At 32.6% G+C, this 23,795-nt stretch overlaps 2 protein-coding genes across 4 annotated transcripts; both read right to left on the reverse strand.

Annotated features, from left to right (window-relative positions):
• Positions 1-7,387: 7,387 nt before the first annotated feature.
• Positions 7,388-8,944, reverse strand: LOC116011403 (ethylene receptor-like). The gene is made up of 4 exons (XM_031250969.1): positions 8,768-8,944; positions 7,870-8,377; positions 7,656-7,783; positions 7,388-7,517 (listed from the first exon to the last, which is right to left on the reverse strand). The coding sequence occupies exons 1-4, from the start codon at positions 8,806-8,808 to the stop codon at positions 7,388-7,390; spliced, it is 807 nt and encodes a 268-aa protein (XP_031106829.1). The 5' UTR covers positions 8,809-8,944.
• Positions 8,945-17,076: 8,132 nt separating this feature from the next.
• Positions 17,077-23,309, reverse strand: LOC116022932 (ethylene receptor 1). Of its 3 annotated transcripts, none has more exons than XM_031263864.1 (7): positions 23,154-23,309; positions 20,192-21,145; positions 19,296-19,664; positions 18,932-19,198; positions 18,693-18,820; positions 18,334-18,531; positions 17,077-17,892 (listed from the first exon to the last, which is right to left on the reverse strand). In XM_031263864.1, the coding sequence occupies exons 2-7, from the start codon at positions 21,092-21,094 to the stop codon at positions 17,544-17,546; spliced, it is 2,214 nt and encodes a 737-aa protein (XP_031119724.1). In that variant the 5' UTR covers positions 21,095-21,145; positions 23,154-23,309; the 3' UTR covers positions 17,077-17,543. The 3 variants fall into 3 exon arrangements, with proteins under 3 accessions (XP_031119724.1, XP_031119709.1, XP_031119717.1); XM_031263849.1 differs by having other exon boundaries at positions 17,077-17,901; XM_031263857.1 differs by having other exon boundaries at positions 17,077-17,901; positions 23,159-23,301.
• Between the last annotated feature and the right edge of the window lie 486 nt (positions 23,310-23,795).

Below are 23,795 nucleotides of genomic sequence, written 5' to 3' on the forward strand. Positions count from 1 at the left end.
TACTCCTCATATATACCTCAATTACCTAAATAAAAATTGTATTTCAGTTCCCACCCTACCCTAGCTTGCAACTCAATTATGGTTGTCATGAAACATTTTGAAATGTGCAATGTTTCAAAATGAGTATCTAAGAAGATGTTATTATGGGTAGTTGGGATTATAATATTTCACTAGACTCAATGGAGTATATATTAATAATCAGTTTGTTTAATAATGGAGACTTGATAATCTTGTAATCCAATCCAATCATAATCATCCCGACTTTGTTGTTGTGCATTCTCCCGGTAACAAAAACACTGCTAATTTAACCAAAGGAATGCTTAACCTTGGTTGATCCATGACTATATTCTTTTCCCCTATAAACTATATTATATACATTAGATTTCAATAAAAGAGTAATATTATGATAAAATGTATAGTATAATACATTATAATTGCCTAATTGGCTGACTATCAAATTAAAGGATTCTTTATCTTGATAGTTAGCCAATTAGAACACAAAACATTTTTCTCAATAAAAGTTTATGCAAATTGAAATTGATAATAAATTTATTACTATTATTATTATTATTATATCCTTCCAGTGACATCTCACCTAATTAAGTCTGTTACATTACATTGCTAAATAATCAAAACTTAGGATGAATGTGGCCATTCAAAGCCAAAGTTAAAGGAAAACAATTCATAGATCAAAAACCTTTCAATCTAAAATCCCAACTTTCCCAATCCTAAGATAAATAGGAAATGCAACAATCTTCTGGGTTTTGCCATCTTCACTCCAAGCTCGAGTGAAATATTGAATCAGATCACTGCTCAGAATCTCTACACCCTTGTGTTTTGCAGTCTGGTATCCGGAAGATGACCTTATGAATGCGAAATCACTCATAAGCCGTGAATTAACTTATAAATATGCTTTAATTGTACTAATTTCTAAGTGAATGTCAGATGTTTGTGCAAGAACAAAACGTATTTCTGGTGTTTATGGCTCAAGGATTGAAAACCGGAACTTAGGCATGTTGAAGCGTAAAATGTAGGCGAATCGGGATGGTTTCAAGGCAAAATGGTGCAAGAATGAATGGCTAAAATCATAAGAAAGTTCAACGGAGCAACAGAGCAAGGAGTTGACAACATTCTGATTAGTTGTCAAGTTGTTGGTCACGGTGTGACTAGCAACTTGACACCGTGACCTCCACAGTGACCTCCCTGACCACTTTGCGGATTCCAGTTCTCATTCTGCTGGTCACGCCATGACCAGCAGAGTGACTCTTGGAATCTGTAAGGTTGTTCCTTGGTCACGATGCTGGTCAAAATCTGTAAGTATAAATAGACATAAGCTTTATTTTTAGTTTATCTTTCAAATTCTCTAAGTCCTCTTTTAGTTTTTCTCTCCACAAACACTTTAGGACATCTATCAATTGCAAATTCATTATTTTAGGGAAGATTTAGAGAAGATTTATCACTTGTAATTGCAAATTTCATTACAATTTCAGATTCAACCTTCATAAATTCATTCAAGTAAGGGTTTCAATTTCTTATTTTTGCAATTTCTTGATTTCCTTTTGTCTTTAAATTCCTTGCTTATTATTCCAATTGTTTTAATCTTGAATTTCATTATGAGTAGTTAAATCCTTTAGGGATTTAGATTGAATTGCTATGTATGAATGCTTATATGAATTGAATTGTTAAATCTAGGTTTTTCATTGCTTTTATTATGAATGTGATCGTGGAAATAGGAAATATTTTGACTCTTGTTTGGTTATGATCCAACCTTTTAAGAGATGTATGGAGTTGGTGTTTCACGTATGAGAATAAGGATTCACCATGACCAATCATTTCCATATTTCTAACTTGCCATTGAGAAAGGGAAGTTGGAAGGGATTATGCACACAAGTCAGAGGGCAACATTGACTAATTAAGGTTTAAGGTTATTAGGAACCCAATTACATAAAATTGACAATGAGGGACCACGTTGCATATCGGGGCAACAATTAAAGGAACAAAAGTGCGATTTTTCTAATAAAAATATGTTTACCTATACCAACAAGGTCTTAGAATATCAAAAAGATTTTAAAAAAAATAGGAAACAAAATCAAAATAGTACGGAGTAATTCTTTATTAAAAAGTAAAAAATAAAAAAATTAATAATATGGTGGGCCAACTTGCAGCCTTTTGGGTGGGCCTCTATACAATAGTAACGGGTAGCAACATACACCCGCTGTTATATAACAATGGACGATGGTCCACACCGCAAATTATATCGTGGACCGCGGTCCACAATGGATTGTGGACCGCGCATCAAAACAACGTCGTTTTGATTAATGAAAACAGACATATGAAACTAACTCCGTTCCGCGCCATTCACTTTCAATTCATATACACTGCCGTTATATTTCAACACAACTACAGTTACATTTCGATATAACTACAGTTTCATTCGATAATATAAAAACACAAATGTGAAACTGTTATTCCGTATCAGTTCATATACACTGCAGTTACATTTCAACACAATTACAATTACATTTCAATATAACTACAGTTTCATTCGATAATATAAAACACAAATGTGAAACTGTTATTCAGTATCAGTTCATATACACTGCAGTTACATTTCAACACAACTACAGTTACATTTCGATATAACTACAGTTTCATTCGATAATATAAAAACAAATGTAAGGTACTATCTTTTGAAATGCACTATAGTATCAGTGACCACAGTCCACAATGCAGCATTGTGGACCGTGGTCCACGGTATAACAACTGGGTCCACACGTGTAGATCATGATCATCAAATGAAATTATCGTAGAATAAAAATGATATTTTAATATTGTTACAATGAAATCAGTGTGTGTAAAAATAAAACTAAAATAATATATTTTATCAAATGAAGTTGTAGTAGAATTAAAATGATACTTTAATATAGAGTCAATTCTTTTTTTGGTCCTAGACTTATAGTGGCAAAGACAATTTTAGGCCTTCATACAAAATTTTGCCATTTTTTGGACAGACTTATTGTGACGATGACAAAATTGGTCCTCCGTCTATTGTCTCGTTCATTGACCGTCTAAATGAGGGGTATTTGTGTCAATTCAGCTTATTCTCCTTCAGCACAACTTCACTGTATGAATCTTTCATTCAATTAACATAATCTATCAGATGCATAATTTAAAACACCACAATTCTGAAACTTGAGTCTTAAATAATCTATCAGAATTTAGGCATATCAGTTCCCCATTAAACCAAAATTTAGTCCTCCTTTCTCGTGGAAGAGCATCCCTCAGTGAGCCTAGCACACCCACCAGTCGGCTGGCACAACATTGTCAAGCAGTTCCCACACACCACAGCTGTCTGGGAGTGACTTAAAGCAGCCTTGGCACTTGACATCCATGGAGAAAGAGTTGGGAGACTGCACGAGACTATTCTTCGCTCATAATGCGTAGGGTTTGCTTCAAATTTGGTTTCAATTGAATGGGTTTCACTTTCTTCTCTACGAATTGGGTCTTCTCTACAAATTAAGTCTTCGAATGGTTGGATTTTCTTCGAATTTTGTCATCAACTTGTAGGATTGGAGTCCAATTTCGAGTGCCTCTGTAGATTTAGGTTCGTTGTTCGAAGTTGTTGGGGATTTTCTTAGAGGTCGGAGTCAACGGAAACAATAGCATTTTATGTTGTCTGGGTGTTAACAGCCAGAGATAGAGCTTCAGTGGGGCGTTCTTGAGTCGATGGAACGGCCGGTGAACTTGGCGGTGGCGATGACTTGAGTCCGGGGGGGACTGAGGCGGAGTCGTCGACATAGGAGCCGAAGTTTGTGGAGAAAGCCTGAATTCCAAGTATGAACTACAGATCTTGCCTGTTGTTAAAGTAGGCTGCAGAGGTGGAGATGTGGGTGAGTGACGAGTCTTGAGTCTCCGTCTGGTTGTCGGAGTAGCGAACCAATGTCGCCGCCGAGGAAGTCCTCTAACTGCTTCTGCTGTTGCGGCGATGGCGGGGGTGGTAGCTGAACAAGAACAACAGCCGGGTGGGACAACCACTGAATTATTTTGTAAAGATTTAGGTTTTAGATTAATTTTTTCCCTTCAATTCGTAGAACATAAAGTTGAGAAAAGATAAACATAAAGGTTGATGAAGGGTGGGAGCACTTACTTTTTAAAAGTTCTGAAAAGATAAAATTGGGGAAGAAGATAGCATGGATTGACAAAAATACCCTTATATTTAACAGTTAATATGGAAAATCAGACGGAGGACCAAATTTGTCATCGTCACAATAAGTCTGTCCAAAAAATGGCAAAATTTTTTATGGATGACTAAAATTGTCTTTGCCACTATAAGTCTAGGACCAAAAAAGGAATTGACTCTTTAATATATATTGCTATAATGAAACTAGTGTGTGTGAAAAATAAAATTACAAAACAAAACAATATTATCAAATAAAATTGAAGTGTAATTAAAATGATACATACTTCATGGTCCATGCTGCTACACAGACCAGTAAAACTTGCCAACACATACCGAAAGCAATCATATATTTTCTTTTTAATTTCTTTCAATTTAAATTTATTTATCCTTTTATCCTTTTCTTTTTGTATAAATAACATTGATGTATAAAAATCATATTATTAAAAACTAAATAAAATATTTTAAATGAAATTCATATTGATTTATTTTTAAAATAAATTTTCAGATACGTAAATTTATTATTGTGGGTTAGTCACAAATTATTAAAATGATACCAAGATATTTTTCATAATTTTTTATATATTAATTTTATTTATAAAAAATAGAGTAATATATTTAGTAATAATTGATCAATTGATATTATTTTTATAAACCTACAGTATTATTTTTATATACCAATTTGCTCTCAAGAATACCAAGTCTAACTAGACCAAGCTAACCCACTTAACATCACTATTGTAAATTATTATTAATGTCAAGATGTCAACAATACCAATACTATTGCCTCAAATGTTGGGCAGCTCGGTTGGTACCCAATTGATAGATTGTATATAATTGGAAGATTTAGGGTCTGTTTACTAACAGAAAACTGTTTTCTGTTTTCTGTTTTTCAATTTTTCAGTTTTCATTCTGAGTTTTTCATTTCCTGTTTTCTGTTTAAAAAACTTGTTTACTAACACTTATTTTTTCAAATTTATTTTTTCAAATTAACGTTATAAAATTAACAATAAGTTTAAATTCGATATTTTTAGACCTTATATTTAAAATATTTTAAAATATATTTGATTTAAATAGAATAAATATATATTTTACTTTGAAGTCCAATATATGTAAAAAAAGAATTTACATTTGATATCCGGACCAAATTTATATATGTATATAACATAAATAAAAATATATTTGAACCAATAACCTATTAAGTTCACAAAAAATTTAATTTAGATAATATTAATATTTTTTGAGCTAATATTTAAAATATGTTTGGATATATTCATTTGAATGACATGACATGTATGTAATATATAATTTTTATTTTGAATTCTAATATAGTAATATATTTGTGAAATTTCGATATCTGATATCTGGACCAAAACCAATAATCAATTGAGTTCAATCAAAATATAAAGCGTGGTATAGGTTTCAATTTTTAATTTAGATAATGTGAATGATGTATAATTTTAAGCATAATCAAATAAGTTATGTTTAAATAAATAATGTAAATAGAAAAGATAGAAGATGATGATAAGTAAAAGAAGATGATAATAAATGTAATCATAGTAATGAATAAATATGTAAGTAGATAATGGTAAGAATGTGGTTATAATGACATATAGTCTAATAGATGATAGCTGATTCTGTTTTCCATTTAGAAAACAGTTTTTTATAGTGTTTCAGTTTTCTTGAAAACTGAAAAATTATTTCCTGTTTTCAAAATGGAAAACTGTGCTAGTAAACATGTTTTCTGTTTTCTGTTTTCTAGTTTTCAAAATTTTCAGAAAATTAGAGAAATTTTCCAATTATAAAAATTTGATGTGATAAAGATTTCTTGTGAGCAGAATATACAGGATAAAAATGAAAACTAAAGATTGATTGAATGACTCGTGATTTATTTTTTGAACGGAATTAATTCCAAAAATGGTCATTTGACTATTGACTTTTACCAATTTTTGTCCTTGATTTTTAATTTGACCAAAGTTGATCCATTAATTATTGATTTTGTACAAATTTTGGTCTTTCTGTTAAATAGTGTTAAAATTGAGGGTAAAAATGTAAAACTAAATATTTGAGCATTTTAACATTCTATATTTCAATTGACGAAATATATTTCAATGCTATATTTCAATTGACAGGGTTGGAATTGATGATATAATTGAAAAGTCTAGTTTAACATTCTAATTGGTCAATATATTTCAATGTTGTTAATTATTGTTGATGTACAGGCTAATTCGCAATATTAGTGTAAATTACAACTCATCCATCACTTTGATTACCAAATTTTCATTAAAAAAATGGTAAATTAGAACAGTAAAAAATTAACACATAATAAAGCAAAAAAGAAAAATTATACATAATAACACTCCACATCCCATTAGAGAATTTACATAAAAAAAAAAATTATTAAGAAGTATATATTACATTACAGTAATATATAAAAGGCTCAAATATTTTATTTTACATTTTTGTACTCAATTTTAACACCTATTTAACATAGATTGAACAGAATGACCAAAATTGGTACAAAATCAATAGTTAAAGTACCAACTTTAGTCAAATTAAGAGTCGAGGACAAAATTTGAAAAAGTCAATAGCCGAAAACTATTTCTGGAATTAACGCCTTTGGATAAGAACTCTGGGAGCTCGCTTATGATTAGTCTAGCCTAAGCTAGAAATTTAATCTATCGCGCACAAAAAAAAAAAAACCTAATCTATCAATGAGTCAAAACTCTACTAGTCCGGCAATCAATGCAATAATTTCAAGAATAGAAAGTTCAAAAGAGTAAAATAAGCAAGAAATAGAATAAGCATGGTTATTGATTTCATATATATATCTTGATTTTCTCACATCTGCTTTTTGTTTGTGCAGGTTAAAGATACAGGAGTGGGAATTAACCCTCTGGACATTCCGAAAATCTTTAGCAAATTTGCTCAAAACCAATCATTGGCTACTGAAAACTCTGGTGGTTCTGGGCTTGGTCTTGCTATTTGTGGAGAGGTATGCTCTGATCTCCCAGTTTAGTTCAGCTTGCCTGTGATCTATGAAATGCAAATACACAAGTTAAGGGTGCTCGTCTTGAAATTATGATTGTTTTATTTATCTGATATAATCTTTCAATTGTGCCATGACAGGTTCGTAAATCTTAGGGAAGGACATATTTGGATTGCTAATGCTATTTTTATCGTCAAACTTGGAATTCCTGGAGAAAATGCTCAAAAAGCTCGGTTAAAACATTCCTCATTTTCTCCAGGAATTCCAAGTTTGACGATAAAAATAGCATTAGCTCCTTTGTCAAGACCTTCACTTTCAATCCAAATATGTCCTTCCCTAAGATTTACGAACCTGTCATGGCACAATTGATAGATTATATCAGATAAAGAAAACAAACAATCATAATTTCAAGTCGAGCACCCTTAGCTTGTGTATTTGCATTTCATAGATCACAGGCAAGCTGAACTAAACTGGGAGATCAGAGCATACCTCTTACAAATAGCAAGGCCAAGCCCAGAACCACCAGAGTTTTTAGTAGCCAATGATTGGTTTTGAGCAAATTTGCTAAAGATTTTGGGAATGTCCAGAGGGTTAATTCCCACTCCTGTATCTTTAACCTGCACAAACGAAAGCAGATAGTGAGAAAATCAATATTTTGATTGGTAATGGCACATAGGCACAAATGAAAAAATGCCTAATTTACAGTTATCACTGGGAAGAAGTCAGGAGCTTGAGGATCTCTTAAAAATTCCGATTTAGCAACGAAAGCAGAAACCGATACACTGCCTTCTTTAGAGAATTTTACAGCATTGCCAACAACATTCAACAGAACTTGCATTAGCCGTTTTTCATCACCAATGGCATACTCGGGCAAATCTGAAGACAAACTTAGAGTAACAGACAGCTTTTTCACAGAGGCAATTGGCTTGATCAAATTATAGGCCTTTGGCATGCATACAAGAACAGTAGCACTGCAAAAGTGTGTAGCTCCACAAAGAATAATCACTGCACTGAATTGCACAAGCACCCATCTATAAGGAAAAACTACCAATTTCTTAACAAAGTATATCAACTCGAGTGGGATGGAAAAATAAGCAAGTGCGATGAAGAAATCTGATATATACTGATACTTCATCAGTAACTCGTCGGCAAGCCATTGCGGGTCAATGCAATTACAAGACTCCATTATAAACACTTTCTTATGAACACACCTACAGCAAAGCACAGAAGATATTTACTGAAGTTGTAGCCTTGAGAAGAGTGTGAAACTTAAAGCTTTTATGTATTTCTATGTCTTATCACTACACACTGATTACACATATATATACATAGGAATTGAGACATAAAGAGACTCTTTTCCTGAAAATACTACTTCCACTATCAGCACTAACTCCACTAATGCCATCGGAGCCACCACGCGCCGGCACATAGGGAGATTCCGGCTGGAAATGACACCGGTAGAATCAAACTTATTAAAAGCACTCGCTTTTTGCGCTTAAGCGCAAAAGCAAAGCGAGGCGACATGAGCAAAGCGAAGAAGCGAGAAAAAGCGTGCAAAAAAAAAAAAAAAAAAAAAAAAAACTGGCGACTGCGAAACTAACCTCTTATTCTCACTCATCACCCGCCACCTTCTGTCGACCATCCTCCTTGGAGTCTATATATATATATATATGGTGGAGTTTGTGGAGAGCTCAGAGCAGAGAGGAAAGCAGGATCGGAGTTTGTTAATAATAATACTAATGCTAACAATTCCATGCGAGTTACGTTGTTCTTTTTAAGATTCCTCCATTCATAGCAAGGAGTTGCTATGAATGGAGGAATCCTACCTATTGATCGAAATGTATGTAAAATCCGCATCGGCAACTTTCTTGTGTTTTGTTGCGTCGGCTTTCCAATTACGCATTAAACTTTCTTATTTGCTAGGTTGACATTTTGTGAATATGCATGTGCTTTAAAATAGTGTTAATGTCGTGGGGCTACCGCATTTTAGTTTTCTTTTTTTTTCTTTTTTTGGCTAACATCAGTGTTTTATCTGTGCACTTTGAGAGATAAGTGATGTGCATTTTTAGAAGATCAGAGTATGCATGCACTTAAGTAGTTTAATTGGTATGCACTAGCATTTTAAGGAAGCACGCATAGTGCATTTGTGGAACTATGGAATGCCCAATTTTTAGTTTATAAAAAAAAAAAATTAGGCCGGTGTTCAGCCGTGCATTTGGTTTGCTATTAGTGAGCTCTGTGGTCATTGGTGTTGTGCAATAATATGATTGAGTGATAGTGCACTTTAGTAGTGAGGGATGCACTAGCATTTGTGTAATTATGTTTTCATATGCACAAATTGGCGTATGAAGTCTTGTTTGCCATATTTCCAATTTCTAGTGCTTCAATTTATTTCTTGGAAGCTATTCTTAGATCGGTACTGCTCCTCCCGCTCTAGCTCTAGCTCCTTGGTCAACGAGCATTCTTCAGTCTTAGATATCTATTTATTTATTTATTTTAAAGAAAATCTTAGATATTAAAATATAGAATTAGTGGAAGTGTTTTCGTCATTCTCTACTATACGGAGTGGACAAAAAGGCATGTAATTGGTAATCAACTAACTGTACAATTCTCCAATTCACTACGTTTCATGCTTATTAGCGTCTCAAAGACCTCTTATATAGCAAAAAGAAACCAGCAAGTGCACAATTATTATCAAATCACCCCAATAACCACAAAACAAGCTAACTACACAGAAAACCCCCATAAATTTAAACACTATAATATGAGTAGAAGTGAACTTTACCAATTGTGTTGGAAAAATTAGCTATAAATACATGATATTTAAAGTAACCAATTTACGTTATAATTTTAAGTGAGATCTACCTAAAGTTTGGATCATATCAAAGTAGATTCAAGTTCTGTTAAGTCAGACATTTAATTTCATATATTATATGCTCAAAATAGATAATAGATGGGTGAATTATAAATTAATTCTCAAAATACCGTTAAAATTGGGAAAGTAATGTTTGGGAAGACTTGTAACTAGTATAATTAACCATTTAGCCTTTGTCCCAAATTCTTAATTTGTGCTTTTCTCTTTCAACTATTGAATAGACTAATTAGTCTGTTTTGAAAATTATTTGTTTGGAATAAAATGCTAAAAATATCAAATTCTTATAGTGAGGCTTAAAAGGCTAAATTAGAATCTCTAAACTGTAGCGTAGAAGAAGAAGAAGAATGGTCCCAAGTTGGTTGTCTCACTGGGCATACGAACCTCATAAAATAAAAGCAACAAAAACATACAAATTAATGTAAAGGACAAAAAAGATGTAACTAACCAGCTAAGCTCCTTTATACGAACCTCATAAAATAAAAGCAACAAAAACATACAAATTAATGTAAAGGACAAAAAAGATGGAACTAACCAGCTAAGCTCCTTTAATTTCTTTCTATATATGTCTTAGCTTGGTGTTGAATACAAGGATCTAATCGCAAATTATATAGTAGACCGTGGTCCACAATGCATTGTGGACCGCGAATCAAAACGACGTCGTTTTGATTAATGAAAACAACCTTATGAATTAGCGTGCCTCACTTTCAGTTCATATACACTGCAGTTACATTTCAACACAACTTCAGTTACATTTCAACACAACTACAGTTACATTTTGATATAACTACAGTTTCATTCGATAATATAAAAACACAAATGTGAAACTGTTATTCAATATCAGTTCATATACACTGCAGTTACATTTCAACACAACTACAGTTACATTTCGATATAACTACAGTTTCATTCGGTAATATATAACAACAATGTGAAACTGTTATTCAGTATCAGATCATATACACTGCAATTACATTTCAACACAATTACAGTTACATTTCGATATAACTACAGTATCATTCGATAATATCAAAACAAATGTAAGGCAGAGTCTTTTGAGATGAACTGTAGTGTCAATTACGGGCTTCGTCTTTCACTTACTGAAACAACGTCGTTTTGGGACCACGGTCCACGATATAAGAACTGGGATCTAATGAAAGTATTTTACAAGAAGCTGTCAAAAGCAATTAGTACGTGCATTTATTAGAAAATAAACCAGAATGAGTTAAGTTATTTATTAGAGTATGAGTTAATTAATCTAACTTATTTATTAGAAAATAAATTAAATTTTTTAAACTTGTTTTGTTAGAAAATAATCGGCAAACTTACTTAGAAATCGTGACTTTTACTGATGGATCAATTGAAAATATGCTATAAAAAGTGAAGCAGATTTTATTTTACAAAATCATACTTGAGAATTAGTTGATCTTCCTCTAACTTGTAAACCCTTAGGATCTAAATGTGTGTGTGTGTATGTGTTTTTTTTTTTTTTTTTTTTTTTTTTTTTNTTTTTTTTTTTTTTTTTTTTTTTTTTTGTAAACCCTTAGGATGTAAATAGGTCTTTTGAAGAAGATGAAACCAGATATTGAGAAATATAATGCCAAGCAATGGGAGGCCATGATTATTTCTACACTAGCTTATTCTACTGTGACGAGAATAAATTACATTAAGATTATACTTGTCATTGTCGCGTTGCGAAACTTGAAAGTTCATCAAGTGGATATGAAAAACGATTTCTTAAATGGAGAGTTAGATGAAGAAATTTGTATCCAATAACCTAAGGAATTTTTAGATCCAAGCCAAAATAATAAAGGTTGTAAAATGGTTAAATCATTGTAGGGTTAAAAACCCATCCCTAAACAATGACACAAAAATTTGATGACGCAATGGTTACAGATGGGTTTAAGATAAAAGATAGTGACAAGTGCACTTTTGTAAAAGACACGATAGATGATAATATGGTTATATGTTTATAGTGGATGTTATACTCGTCATCAGAACGATGAAATGATCAAATCTAACCAAAAAATATTAAATTTGAAATTTTTTAGTAAGAATATGAGTTTGGCGGATTTAATCCTTTGGATTAGCAAACTAGATGATCTTTTGTTATGTAAATCACGGTATGTTCATAAAATTCTTGTAAAATTTAATAAGGATGATAACCGATTGGTCAGAACATCGTTTTGCTGAAAAAATTAAATTAGATTAAAATTACATTTAAAGTAATCAATTTGTGGTTTAATTTTAAGTAGTGTCCACTTATGGTTTAGGTCCAATTAAATTGGATTCAAGTTCTCCGGACTCCGATCCTAAGTAAAAGGTTTAACTCAATATGCATGTTATATGTTCAAAATGGATAATAAATGAATTAGATTAATTCTTAAAGTGTAAGTATCGAAGTTGGAAAATAATATTTGGGAAGGCTTGTTATTAGCCTTTGCCGCAAATTCAATGTGCACTGTGCATTAATGTTGCAGTATGCCTTAATTTGTGCTCTTCTCTAATAGTGAATGAATTAATCAGTCTATTTTGAAATTTAATTATATTATTTGTAATAAAATGCATGCTAACAATAATATCAAATTTTTGTAGTGAGGCTTAAAGGTGAAATTAGAATCTCAAGAGTGTAGTGTAGAAGAAGAAGACGAATAATGGTCCCAAGCTAAGGTGCTTGTCTCACTGGGCTTACCTCAAAAAAGCAACAAAGACAAATTTAAAGGACGAATTAAAAAAGATGGAACTGCCATACAAGGTAAACTAAGCTAAGCTTCTTTAATCTCTTTCTATGACTTAGCTTGGTGTTCAATGCAAAGATCAAATGGGAGTATTTTATTTTATAAGAAGCTGTCAAAAGTATAAAATATAATTTGAATATAATTGTTGGAGTGCATAGGATGATAAGAATAATTTGCTTTTCAAATTTTTGATTATCTGATATCGTGACATATATCTTCATTCTTCTCATCCATTTTATTATCTTCAAATATACATATAATGTTACTATATAAGTGGCCTGGGGCTGGGGTGAGTGAACACAAATATACACTAGTAGTATCACAGCCTCAGCCCTTTCTCAAAAAAAATAAATAAATAAAAATGTATCACAGCCTCAGCTCATTTTTACCCTCAATTAAAGCACCAACTTGAATTATATTGTTCTCGTCCCCCAATTTCTCCGTTCAATATTGTAACCCAGGCCAACCTCAATTGCTATCTAAGACCAGGGCCGGATTTTAGGGCAGTGCAAGACGTGCGATCGCACAGGGCCCCAAAATTTTGGGAGTCCCTAGTCCAGCCCTGGTCTAATAGTTAGTATATGTATTTGTGAATATATTGGTTCAAAATTAGGTTTTTTTGCATTTTTCTCTTTGCAATTTTTCTTCAATTCGCAGTTTATTTATACTTTGATAGGGCCTCATTTAGTTATTAGCATAGAGCCCCGCAAATCAAAAAACCTGCCCTGTCTAAGACCATAATTTCACAACCAACAATGACTCTATCATCACTAAGAAAGTATAAACAGAGAGCAGGTTTTGTCCACTACAACCAATTTCATGTTTAACGATGCGGAAAAGATTCTTCGTCTCGGAATGATTTGTCATTCTACTTCTACTTTTGATTTCATTTCATGATATCTTAAAACTATTTTAAGTAGTTTAATATTTTGGAACGAGCCATTCTCCTTTGCACAATTCTACAAGTGTATGGTGGTTTTGGACACGTCTTCGAAGTATGTTTTTGTCAAGAATTTATTATTTAGATGTGATTAATTGTCCTGTTAAAGAATGCAACAGTGATAGAAATTTTGCAAGAGCTTAAAAAATTATTCGTCTACGAAAGCACGAATACAACAATTGAAGGATGGGCCTTTTGAATGGGTAGGTTTTGCAGACATGGAAGTTATATTCTGCAAGACATATATTTGAGAGGATGAGGATGAATGACATAGATGTAGATCATGTAGCTTACACAATGTTGAGTAAAGGACTATGCAAAAAGGATATGCTTTTAGAAAGTATTGAACTTTTCAATGAAATGGTTGGCAGTAATATATGCCGTGATGCTATTGTATACTCGGTGCTTTTAATTGGGGTTTTTTAGTGCTGAAAGGATAAAGCATACAAAAGAGATATTGTGTAAGTGTATAAAGTTGTAGTTTTACCAAATGAGATCATGCATTGTACCCAGAAGATCGATGTCGGCGCCCTAAGTAGGATGACGAACCTGGGATAAAATGTAGAGGTTTTTGTAAAAAGAATAACTCATTTGTCAATTTTTTTTATTAATTATATCTCATACATTTAATAAACTTATATTTTCAAAAAACTAGAGAAATATTTGGACTCTCTAAAGTAGCTCAATTCTTGATTAACTTTTCAGTTTAATCTATTTATTGTTTTGTTTTCAGTGTATGAAATGTTTGGATTCTCTAGAGTTGTGTCCATGGTGTTTTTTTGTTAGAATATTCTTTATTTCATCCCTACTATAAGTAAATATTTTTATGTTTTTGTTTGAATATTTGTGATTTATGGTGTTTTTAGATATTAATAACTAATGATATTAGTGATGGGTATTTTTTTAAGGTTACAAAGTAAGAATCGATCTCTGTTGCAAAATAAAGAAAAATCATGTTGCTCAATATGTTGTCAAAAGCTATTGAATGCTATAAGAAATAGATCGAATTGAACGTGATATTTTTTGTAATAGGGGAGTAGACTTAATACATAAGGAATCATTATTCAGAGAAGAAAAATCAATTAATTAGTCAATCCGGTTCCAATCACTCATAAGAAAAATCAATTATGTTTAGCTAGAAACTAAATCCCATTATCAATTTTTAGATTAAAAAACAACCTTCGCACATGATTTCTCAATAAATCAGTATTGATTGATAATTTTGTCTATGATAAAATTTCATAATTTCAAAAAAGTATAATGATATTCTCATTAAATATTCTATTGTATCATTTGGTCTTATACTATACGTTCTGTATGGTTAATGAGATTTCATGCAAAATCTTTGTAATTCAAATTCTATAATACTATGTATTTAATTTGTGCGTTTAAAAATTACATGAATCGATTTTAAAAAAATTATTACGTAGTATAAAAAGTTAAAATAAGTAATTAATAGAAATCGATTTGATTAATAAATTATAAGTTAAATGAGATTGACAAAGTAGTGTTAAATAGGTCATGCAAGATTTAGGACAAAAAGTTACAGCGATTATCCTAGCTTAAACCGTGTAGGTTTTGAAAAGCACATGGATATATTAATTGATCAATTTCATTATAAATGAGCAAGATGAAATTGCATGGGACAAAATCTAAATATTGTCACAAATGTATATCATTACAAAATTATTTTCAATTATTCATAAAAGAAAGTTAGTGTAAAAGTAGATGAACATATAATTATAAAAACAAAGAGATTCATTTATTTTTTATAATTCATATCTTTACATCATATTCATGCAACCCTAGTTCGCCCCACGCGGACCGGTCCACAGTCTTTCTTTTTCTTTTTTTCTTTTTTTTTTTAATTTATTCTAATTGAATTCAAAGTTCAAAACAATAAGTAGAGTTGTTTACAAATACTAACATTGCAAATTTGCAATCCAACTTTATATATATAACATATATATTATATGTTATATAATATATATATGTTACACAACAAGGTATCATATGTATATTTTTTATTTATTTTTTAATTAGGGGTTTGGCCCGCGGGCTGCCGGCAAAGCCCGTTAGGCTCGTAATTTCGCGGGCTATTTTTCTCGTGGCCCTAATCCGTCTCACCGTAGGGTGGGTGTGGGCTAGTCTGCGCAGGCTTCGAACCACTTTGACAGCCCTAACCAAGTCTAACTAGACCAAGCCAACCCTCTTAATATCACTACTGTAAATTATTATTAATGTCAAGATGTCAACAATACCAATAGTATTGGAAGATTTAAAGTTCAAAAATTTGATGTGATAAAGACTTCTTGTAAGCAGAATATACAGGACAAAAATGAAAACTAAAAATAGATTGAACGACTCGTAATTTACTTCCTTGAATAGAGTTAATTCCAGAAATAATCCTTTGACTATTGACTTTTACCAATTTTTGTTATCGACTTTTAATTTGACCAAAGTTGGTCCATTAACTATTGATTTTGTACTAATTTTGGTCCTTCTGTTAAATCTATGTTAAATAGGTTTTAAAATTGAGGGCAAAAATGTAAAACTAAATATTTAAGCATTTTAACCTTCTATATTTCAATTGACGAAATATATTTCAATTGACGAAGGGTTGGGATTGATGATATAATTGAAAAGACTAGTTTAACATTCTAATTGATCAATATATTTTAATGTTGTTAATTATTGTTGATGTACAGGCTAATTCGCAATATTATGTAAATTACAACTTATCCATATTACTGTAAATTACAACTCATCCATCACTTTGATTACCAAATTTTCAACCAAAAATAAGGCAAATTAGAACAATAAAAAATTAACACAGAATAAAGCAAAAAAATAAATAAATAAGTAACATACTAGTGCCCTTTTCTACCATTTTTGCTATCCCAAAAAAAACAAAACAAAACAAAAAACACATAATACAACAATAAAATATACAATAACACTCCATATCCAGTTAGAGAATTTACAAATATATATATATATATATATATATATATATATATATATATATATATTAAGAAGTATATATTACATTACAGTAATATATAAAAGGTTCAAATATTTTATTTTACATTTTTTTCCCTCAATTTTAACAATTATTGAACAGAATGATCAAAATTGGTACAAAATCAATAGTTAAAATACCAACTTTAGTTAAATTAAAATTCGATGACAAAAATTGATAAAAATCAATAATCGAATGACCATTTCTGAAATTAACGCCTTTGGATAAGAATGCTGAATGTTTATGATTAGTCTAGCAAAAGCTAGAAACCTAATCTATCGCGCACCAAAAAAGAAAAAAAAAAAAAAACATAATCTATCAATGACTCAAAAATCTACTAGTCCGGCAATCAATGCATTAATTTCAAGAATAGAAAGTTCAAAAGAGGAAAATAAGCATGAAATAGAATAAGAATTGCTATTCTACTCCACTATCCAGTTTGCTGGTGTAATAAGTCTATTTCAAGAAATTTCATTCCATTGATGACTTGTTCCATAGAACTAAACATGCTGATTTGTTTCCTTTTGTGAAAGGGTACTCCATGGACCATCTTCAAGCATGGCTGTGACTCCTGTGAGGCTGTCTTAAGTATACATATATATATTGACGATGAGAGCTAGAAGCAGATATAAAATGCAAAACACTGCAAGAATTACTCGAAGAAAAATTATTGTTCTCTACAAATGCATCATGGTTTCTCAACATCATCATTCTACAAATTTTTGTATGTAAACTGGATCAACAGCTTGCCATTTTTGCCACAATGCTGAATCATATATACACACCACCTCCTCCTCCTCGTATCCTATTGAGCGTCGAGGACAACTCCATGCTCAAAAAGCTCGGTTAAAACATTCCTCATTTTCTCCACAGAAATGGGTTTTAGTATTACTCCATCCATACCAGCCCTCAAGCATTTTTCTTTCATCACTCGGTCCGTGCTTCCTATAAGCCCCACGATGAATGGCCTCTCGTGACATTTTGAGAACTTTTCATGTATCTGATTAGAGAGCTTGTATCCATCTACAACCGCCATGCTCACATCTATAATTACTACCTTGTGCTCCTGTTTAACCACTCTAAAGCACTCGTCTCCAGAATTCGCAGTTGTTACATCAAACCCGAGGTGCGCCAGCAGTCCCTTGGTCACCATCCTGCTCATACTGCCACAATAATCAATATATCCATCAAATTCAAAGTTATTCGACAATTAAGCTACAGGGTAAATCAAATAGAATTGTCTAGTAAGATATCCTTTAAATCCGCTGAGATTCACATGTATTTCATGTATGTATCCATACAGTTCATGTGATACTATATAGTATTTTTGGAAAAGTAATTCATTTTCACATTAGTTTTAACTTTTTGGTTTTTGTTGATGAAACGATTCTAGTTATTTTGTATTTCATAAGGTGTAAGTTTTATTTTCCAATCCTTCTCAGCAATTCAGTATCAAGAAAGCCCCCAAGGACATGCTGAAAAAGAAGCAGAAACCGATAGTTTTGATGCCTAGACAATTCTAACGACATGGATGTTGCAGTATGAATGAATGAAGATGAAATCAACTGAAAAAAGGTCATAATACAGTAACTCACCTATTATCATCCATAAGCAAAACTTTGAGTCCTAAAAAAATTGTGTGGATATGATTAGCTGGAAGTTTGGGAACAAGAGTGGGCTTCAATTCATTTGAGAGTCCAGGAATTCCAAGTTTGACGATAAAAATAGCAGTAGCTCCTTTGCCAAGACCTTCACTTTCAATCCAAATATGTCCTTCCATAAGATTTACGAACCTGTCATGGCGCAATCAAAAGATTAGATCAGATAAAGAAAACAATCATAATTTCAAGTCGAGCACCCTTGTGTATTTGCATTTCATATTCCATAGAAAGGAAAACGTGTTCCTTTTGTTACACAGATCACTGGCAAGCTGAACTAAACTGGGAGAGCATACCTCTTACAAATAGCAAGGCCAAGCCCAGAACCACCAGAGTTTTTAGTAGCCAATGATTGGTTTTGAGCAAATTTGCTAAAGATTTTGGGAATGTCCAGAGGGTTAATTCCCACTCCTGTATCTTTAACCTGCACAAACGAAAAGCAGATAGTGAGAAAATCAAGATATATGAAATCAATAATTTGATTGGTAATGGCACATCACATAGGCACAAAAGAAAAAATGCCTAATGTACAGACCTGTACACGTAAATAAAAGTGATTTTCAGTTATCACTGGGAAGAAGTCAGGAGCTTGAGGATCTCTTAAAAATTCCGATTTAGCAACAAAAGCAGAAACCGATATACTGCCTTCTTTAGAGAATTTTACAGCATTGCCAACAACATTCAACAGAACTTGCATTAGCCGTTTTTCATCACCAATGGCATACTCGGGCAAATCTGAAGACAAACTTAGAGTAACAGACAGCTTTTTCACAGAGGCAATTGGCTTGATCAAATTATGGACCTACAGTAATAATGAGACATTCTTAATCATCCAAAGCTGTAAAGGACAAAATGGAGAAAACAAGGCAACCATAGACGAACAAAACAAATAATCCTACCTCCCAAAAGAGAGCCTGAAGATTAAAAGTGCCTATCTCGAGTTGCAGGCTACCATCCTCTAGTCTTGAAAGATCCAAGACATCATTGATGAGTGTTGCCAAAAGATTGCTGCTTTTGAGGATTGTTTCCACCATCAGACGCTGTTCAGGCGTCAACTTGGTTTCTTGTAATAAGGAAGAAAGCGCTATTATTGCATGCATGGGTGTTCTCATCTCGTGATTCATAACAGCCAAGAAATCATTACGAGCACGAACAGCTGTTTCAGCTTCTCTTCTTGCCAGATCAAGGGCAATGTTCTGCTCCACAAGAAGATCCCTTGCCCTCATTGACTCTTCTAAAATTGCAGCATGGGAGAGAGCAACAGCAACCTGGGGCAACAATGACAACAAGTTAGGTCAACACCTATAACAGAACCAAAAAAGGACACAAAAGGAAAAATTGCACTTTTCGTCCCCAAGTTATAGGACAATTGTAGAATTTGTCCCTATTTGTTGGTCGTGTTCACTTTTCGTCCCTAATCTATAATTGACGTTGCAATTTTCGTCCTTTTAATAACAGGTCATGCTCACTTTTCGTCCCTAAGCTATACTAATGTTGCAAATTTCGTCGCTAATGTTTTGTTAATAAAGGGACAAAATTTGCAACGTCAATTATAGCTTAGGGACGAAAAGTGAGCATAACCAACAATTAGGGACGAATTCTACAATTACCCTATAACTTAGGGACGAAAAGTGCAATTTTCCCGACACAAAATGAGTTCAGAAAAGCTTTTTATGCTTGAGGAATTTTCTAGCTGAGGAGGGGAACTATTGAATCTTTGTATTGAAGAATTTTCTAATAAATTGCAATTCAAGCTCATTTGTAGCTAATCAAGAGATGTGCAGAAGTTTCAAACCTGATCAGCCACAACTTCAACAAGCTCCAACTCATGGACATGCCATTGTCTTGCGCTGTCTGAAGGAAGCATCAAGACCATCAAAGCATAGCGTTTTGTCGAAAGTTCAGGCCAGTCATTAATTTGGAAATTTGAGAGATGCAGAAGAGGGACACGGATGGCAACCACCTCGCCTGGGATGTACTTTCCAGCAGGTCGTAACCTTGCTACTGGAGAATTTGGCGATATTTTTACTGCACGATTTGTATGGAATACTTGACTAATTACAGGAAGGTGAATCGGTACAGTAAATCCAACAGGATTTTGGTGCCGAAGAGTGTATGAAAGCTGAAGCTCTAGTCCAGTACGGGTAGGCATCCACAGTGCACACTCTTCCAAACCTAGCGTCCTTCCCAACTCCACAAGTGTAGTCTTTAAAATAGTATGTCTATCAAGAGTGCTTCTAATTTCATGAGTAAGCATTCTAACATGTCTACCTGTCTCTTCTTGTGTGCGGATAAGGCCCATTTCTCGATCAAGTTCTGCAGCCTTATTTTTTAAGAACAGTTCCCTAGTTTTGACACTTAATAAATCAGGTATAATGTGCACTAGCATGAGTGCAGTCACACATGAAACTAATGCAGTCAATAGCTTTGCGGTGGTCATGACTATAGCTACTGTTCTTGTATGCATGCCAAATGTCCATAAGTTGATAAAGTGTGTAGCTCCACAAAGAATAATAAATGCACCAAACTGCACAAGCACCCATCTATAAGGGAACACGGCAGATTTCTTAACGAAGTATATCAACTCAACTGGGATGGAAAAATAAGCAAGTGCGATGAAGAAATCTGATATATACTGATACTTCATCAGTAACTCGTCGGCAGGCCATTGCGGGTCAATGCAATTACAAGACTCCATTATAAACTTTTAATCTCAGTTGCAACACTTTCTTATGATTTATGAACACACCTACAGCAAAGCACAGAAGATAAGTTCAGCAGTGATATTTCGTTATCAGTACTAACCAATGAACTAATGAAATTACACAGTAGTTAGCCCCACAGCACAAACAACAAATAGTGAAATATCATATAAACAAGAATTAAAGAAAATATTATATAAGAAATTTTTTGTAAAAGGTTCACAGTTCACTAATGTACTATACAAAATAGGCATACCTATTCTGGTATGTCAACCTCAGGGGAATACAATAGAATTGTACAACATAGATTCTATGAGCAATTATCCTTGCAAGCAATTACAACTGAGAGTTCTCAAATCCTATCAGTGATCTGACATTTGTCAAACCCATAAAAAGAACAAATTTCAAAATGAAACACACATCCAACAGTCATTTCATAACTCAACATTTTACTTATCAATTATCAAACTATTCAAAGTTAAACAACATTAACATAAGCATGAGAATCCGCCATTCTATCATTTCAAAACACCTGCTGTTAATGCAAATTAAAAAAAAAAAAAAAAAAAAGTTCACAATGTGAATGTATACGCTCAAGTTTTTGAGAAACAAATAAATAAATAAAAGGGGAATTTGCACTTTTTGTCCCTAAGTTATAGGGTAATTGTAGGATTCGACCCTATATTTGTTGGTCATGCTCACTTCTCGTCACTAAGATATAACTGAAGTTGCAAATTTCATCTTTTTTTCCAACAAAATATTAGGGACAAAATTTGCAACGTCAACTATAGCTTAGGGATGAGAAGTGAGACGACCTAATAGAAAAAGGACGAAATTCACAATGTAAGTTATAAATAAGGGACAAGAAGTGAGCACGACCAACAAATAAGGACGAATCCTACAATTACCCTATAACTTAGGGATGAAAAGTGCAATTTTCCCTAAATAAAATCTCTTTACCCAATAAAATTCATTGTTAATTAGGGGGAAAAAATTACTCGCCCAATTCAACAGAAATTCACCATGTTGAAATGTATTATTTTTAAGAATCAATTATGGCATAGGTTTAAGAATCACTACTACGTAGGAATTGTTGTATATAAAAGTTACTTGCAGGCATGGTGGTAAAAAAAAAATAAAAAGGAAGTTGTCTTCCCACGTTAGTGCATTACACTACTGATAATAAGAAAAGAAAGAAGGCAAATAGCCCCCTGCTATTTGTGTTAGTAAAGACTTAAGAGGCACTTGTTTATTCTGATTCCTTTTTTTCAAATAAATATACTACTTAATTGAAAAAATGATACATAAACCATCAAAGTTAATAATAGAGAACACCAATTGTATATGTATTCACATCATTAGTTGCTCCACAAGAAGGAGTTTAACATACAAAAACCAAGAAGCTAAAGAACTATGACTAGAAGTTGAGAATCCTATTCCTATCCATGTTCCAACATAGTTTCATTCCCCTTTAAAAATTGCATTTCATAAGAAATCACACACCTAACGGCCAATTCAGAAATCATGACGGTTTACTCAAACTCTTGAAATTTAACTGACATTGACAAAAAAGCAAAGAAGCCATCCCCACATTTTACTATTTAGAAGCACTAGCAGCCATCAAAGGTAAAGAAAATTTCACAAAAAAAATAAATGTATAATTTCAATTACTTGGATGCGATTTAACAAAATTTCTATGTACCTGTTAAATTCAAAAACAAAGCAGCTAAATTCTGAGTTGATTTCCATTCAATTGAACAGAATTAAACCGGAGATGCGGGTTTCCAAAAAATCCCAAAGTCCAAAACCCTAGAATACAGCAGCTAAACGCCCAAACAGGTCTTCCCCGAGGGAATTAGCCCCAAACAATCAGAGCAAAAACAAATATTAAAGAATTCAACAGAGATTTGCAGCAAGAACACCATAAACCAAGAAAAGTTCACTTCTCCACACACCCAGATCAGGAAATACCATCCTGATGAAGAAATCCAATAACAGCACAGTCGACCACGAAAATAAACTAAAGGAACTAAATCAAATGATTTGCTAACTTACCATACCTCTCTGAGGATCCGTCAAAAGCTTTCAACTTTAGCCGAACCAGTTTCCATTGCCTTGACTTTATGAGGAATTTGGAGCTCAACAACACAGCTTTTTTTTACTCGGTTCAGGCAAGCTTTAGACAAAACAGGGAAGATGTCCAGGTAATCTGTATTCAATTATATATTTATAGAATAAAGATATATTATATATTATATAATATGATTTCCACTTTTTTCCTTTTTGAGAATTCCAATCGAAGTCACAGGCGCCTGTCGCTGTGACGGTGCGCTCATATTACTCGCCTCAAGGTCTCACTATCAAGTTTTGTCAAATCTCTTATCCTTTGGTTTTGGATTAATCATTCATCTTATTAAGATTATATGCTAAAATATTACCCTTTTTTGTTTTTTTTTTTTTTTTAATCAAGGTTTGTCAAATACCTTGTGATTTGAAGATATTATTGTGCTTTTTATATTCAATAATTTCATAATGAATATTTTATGTTCAAGTCTCATCTCAATCAAGATTAGTATAGGTTAAGGTGTACAAAAAACAAATTTTATTATTTTAATCAGAAAATTATATAATGATTCAAAAGTAAATATTTTTAAATGTATAGGTACAAATTTAATTTTGAGTGAGTTTCACTTTTGA

Source organism: Ipomoea triloba, chromosome 1, assembly GCF_003576645.1.
Source record: "Ipomoea triloba cultivar NCNSP0323 chromosome 1, ASM357664v1".
NCBI classification, from domain to species: Eukaryota; Viridiplantae; Streptophyta; class Magnoliopsida; order Solanales; family Convolvulaceae; genus Ipomoea; species Ipomoea triloba.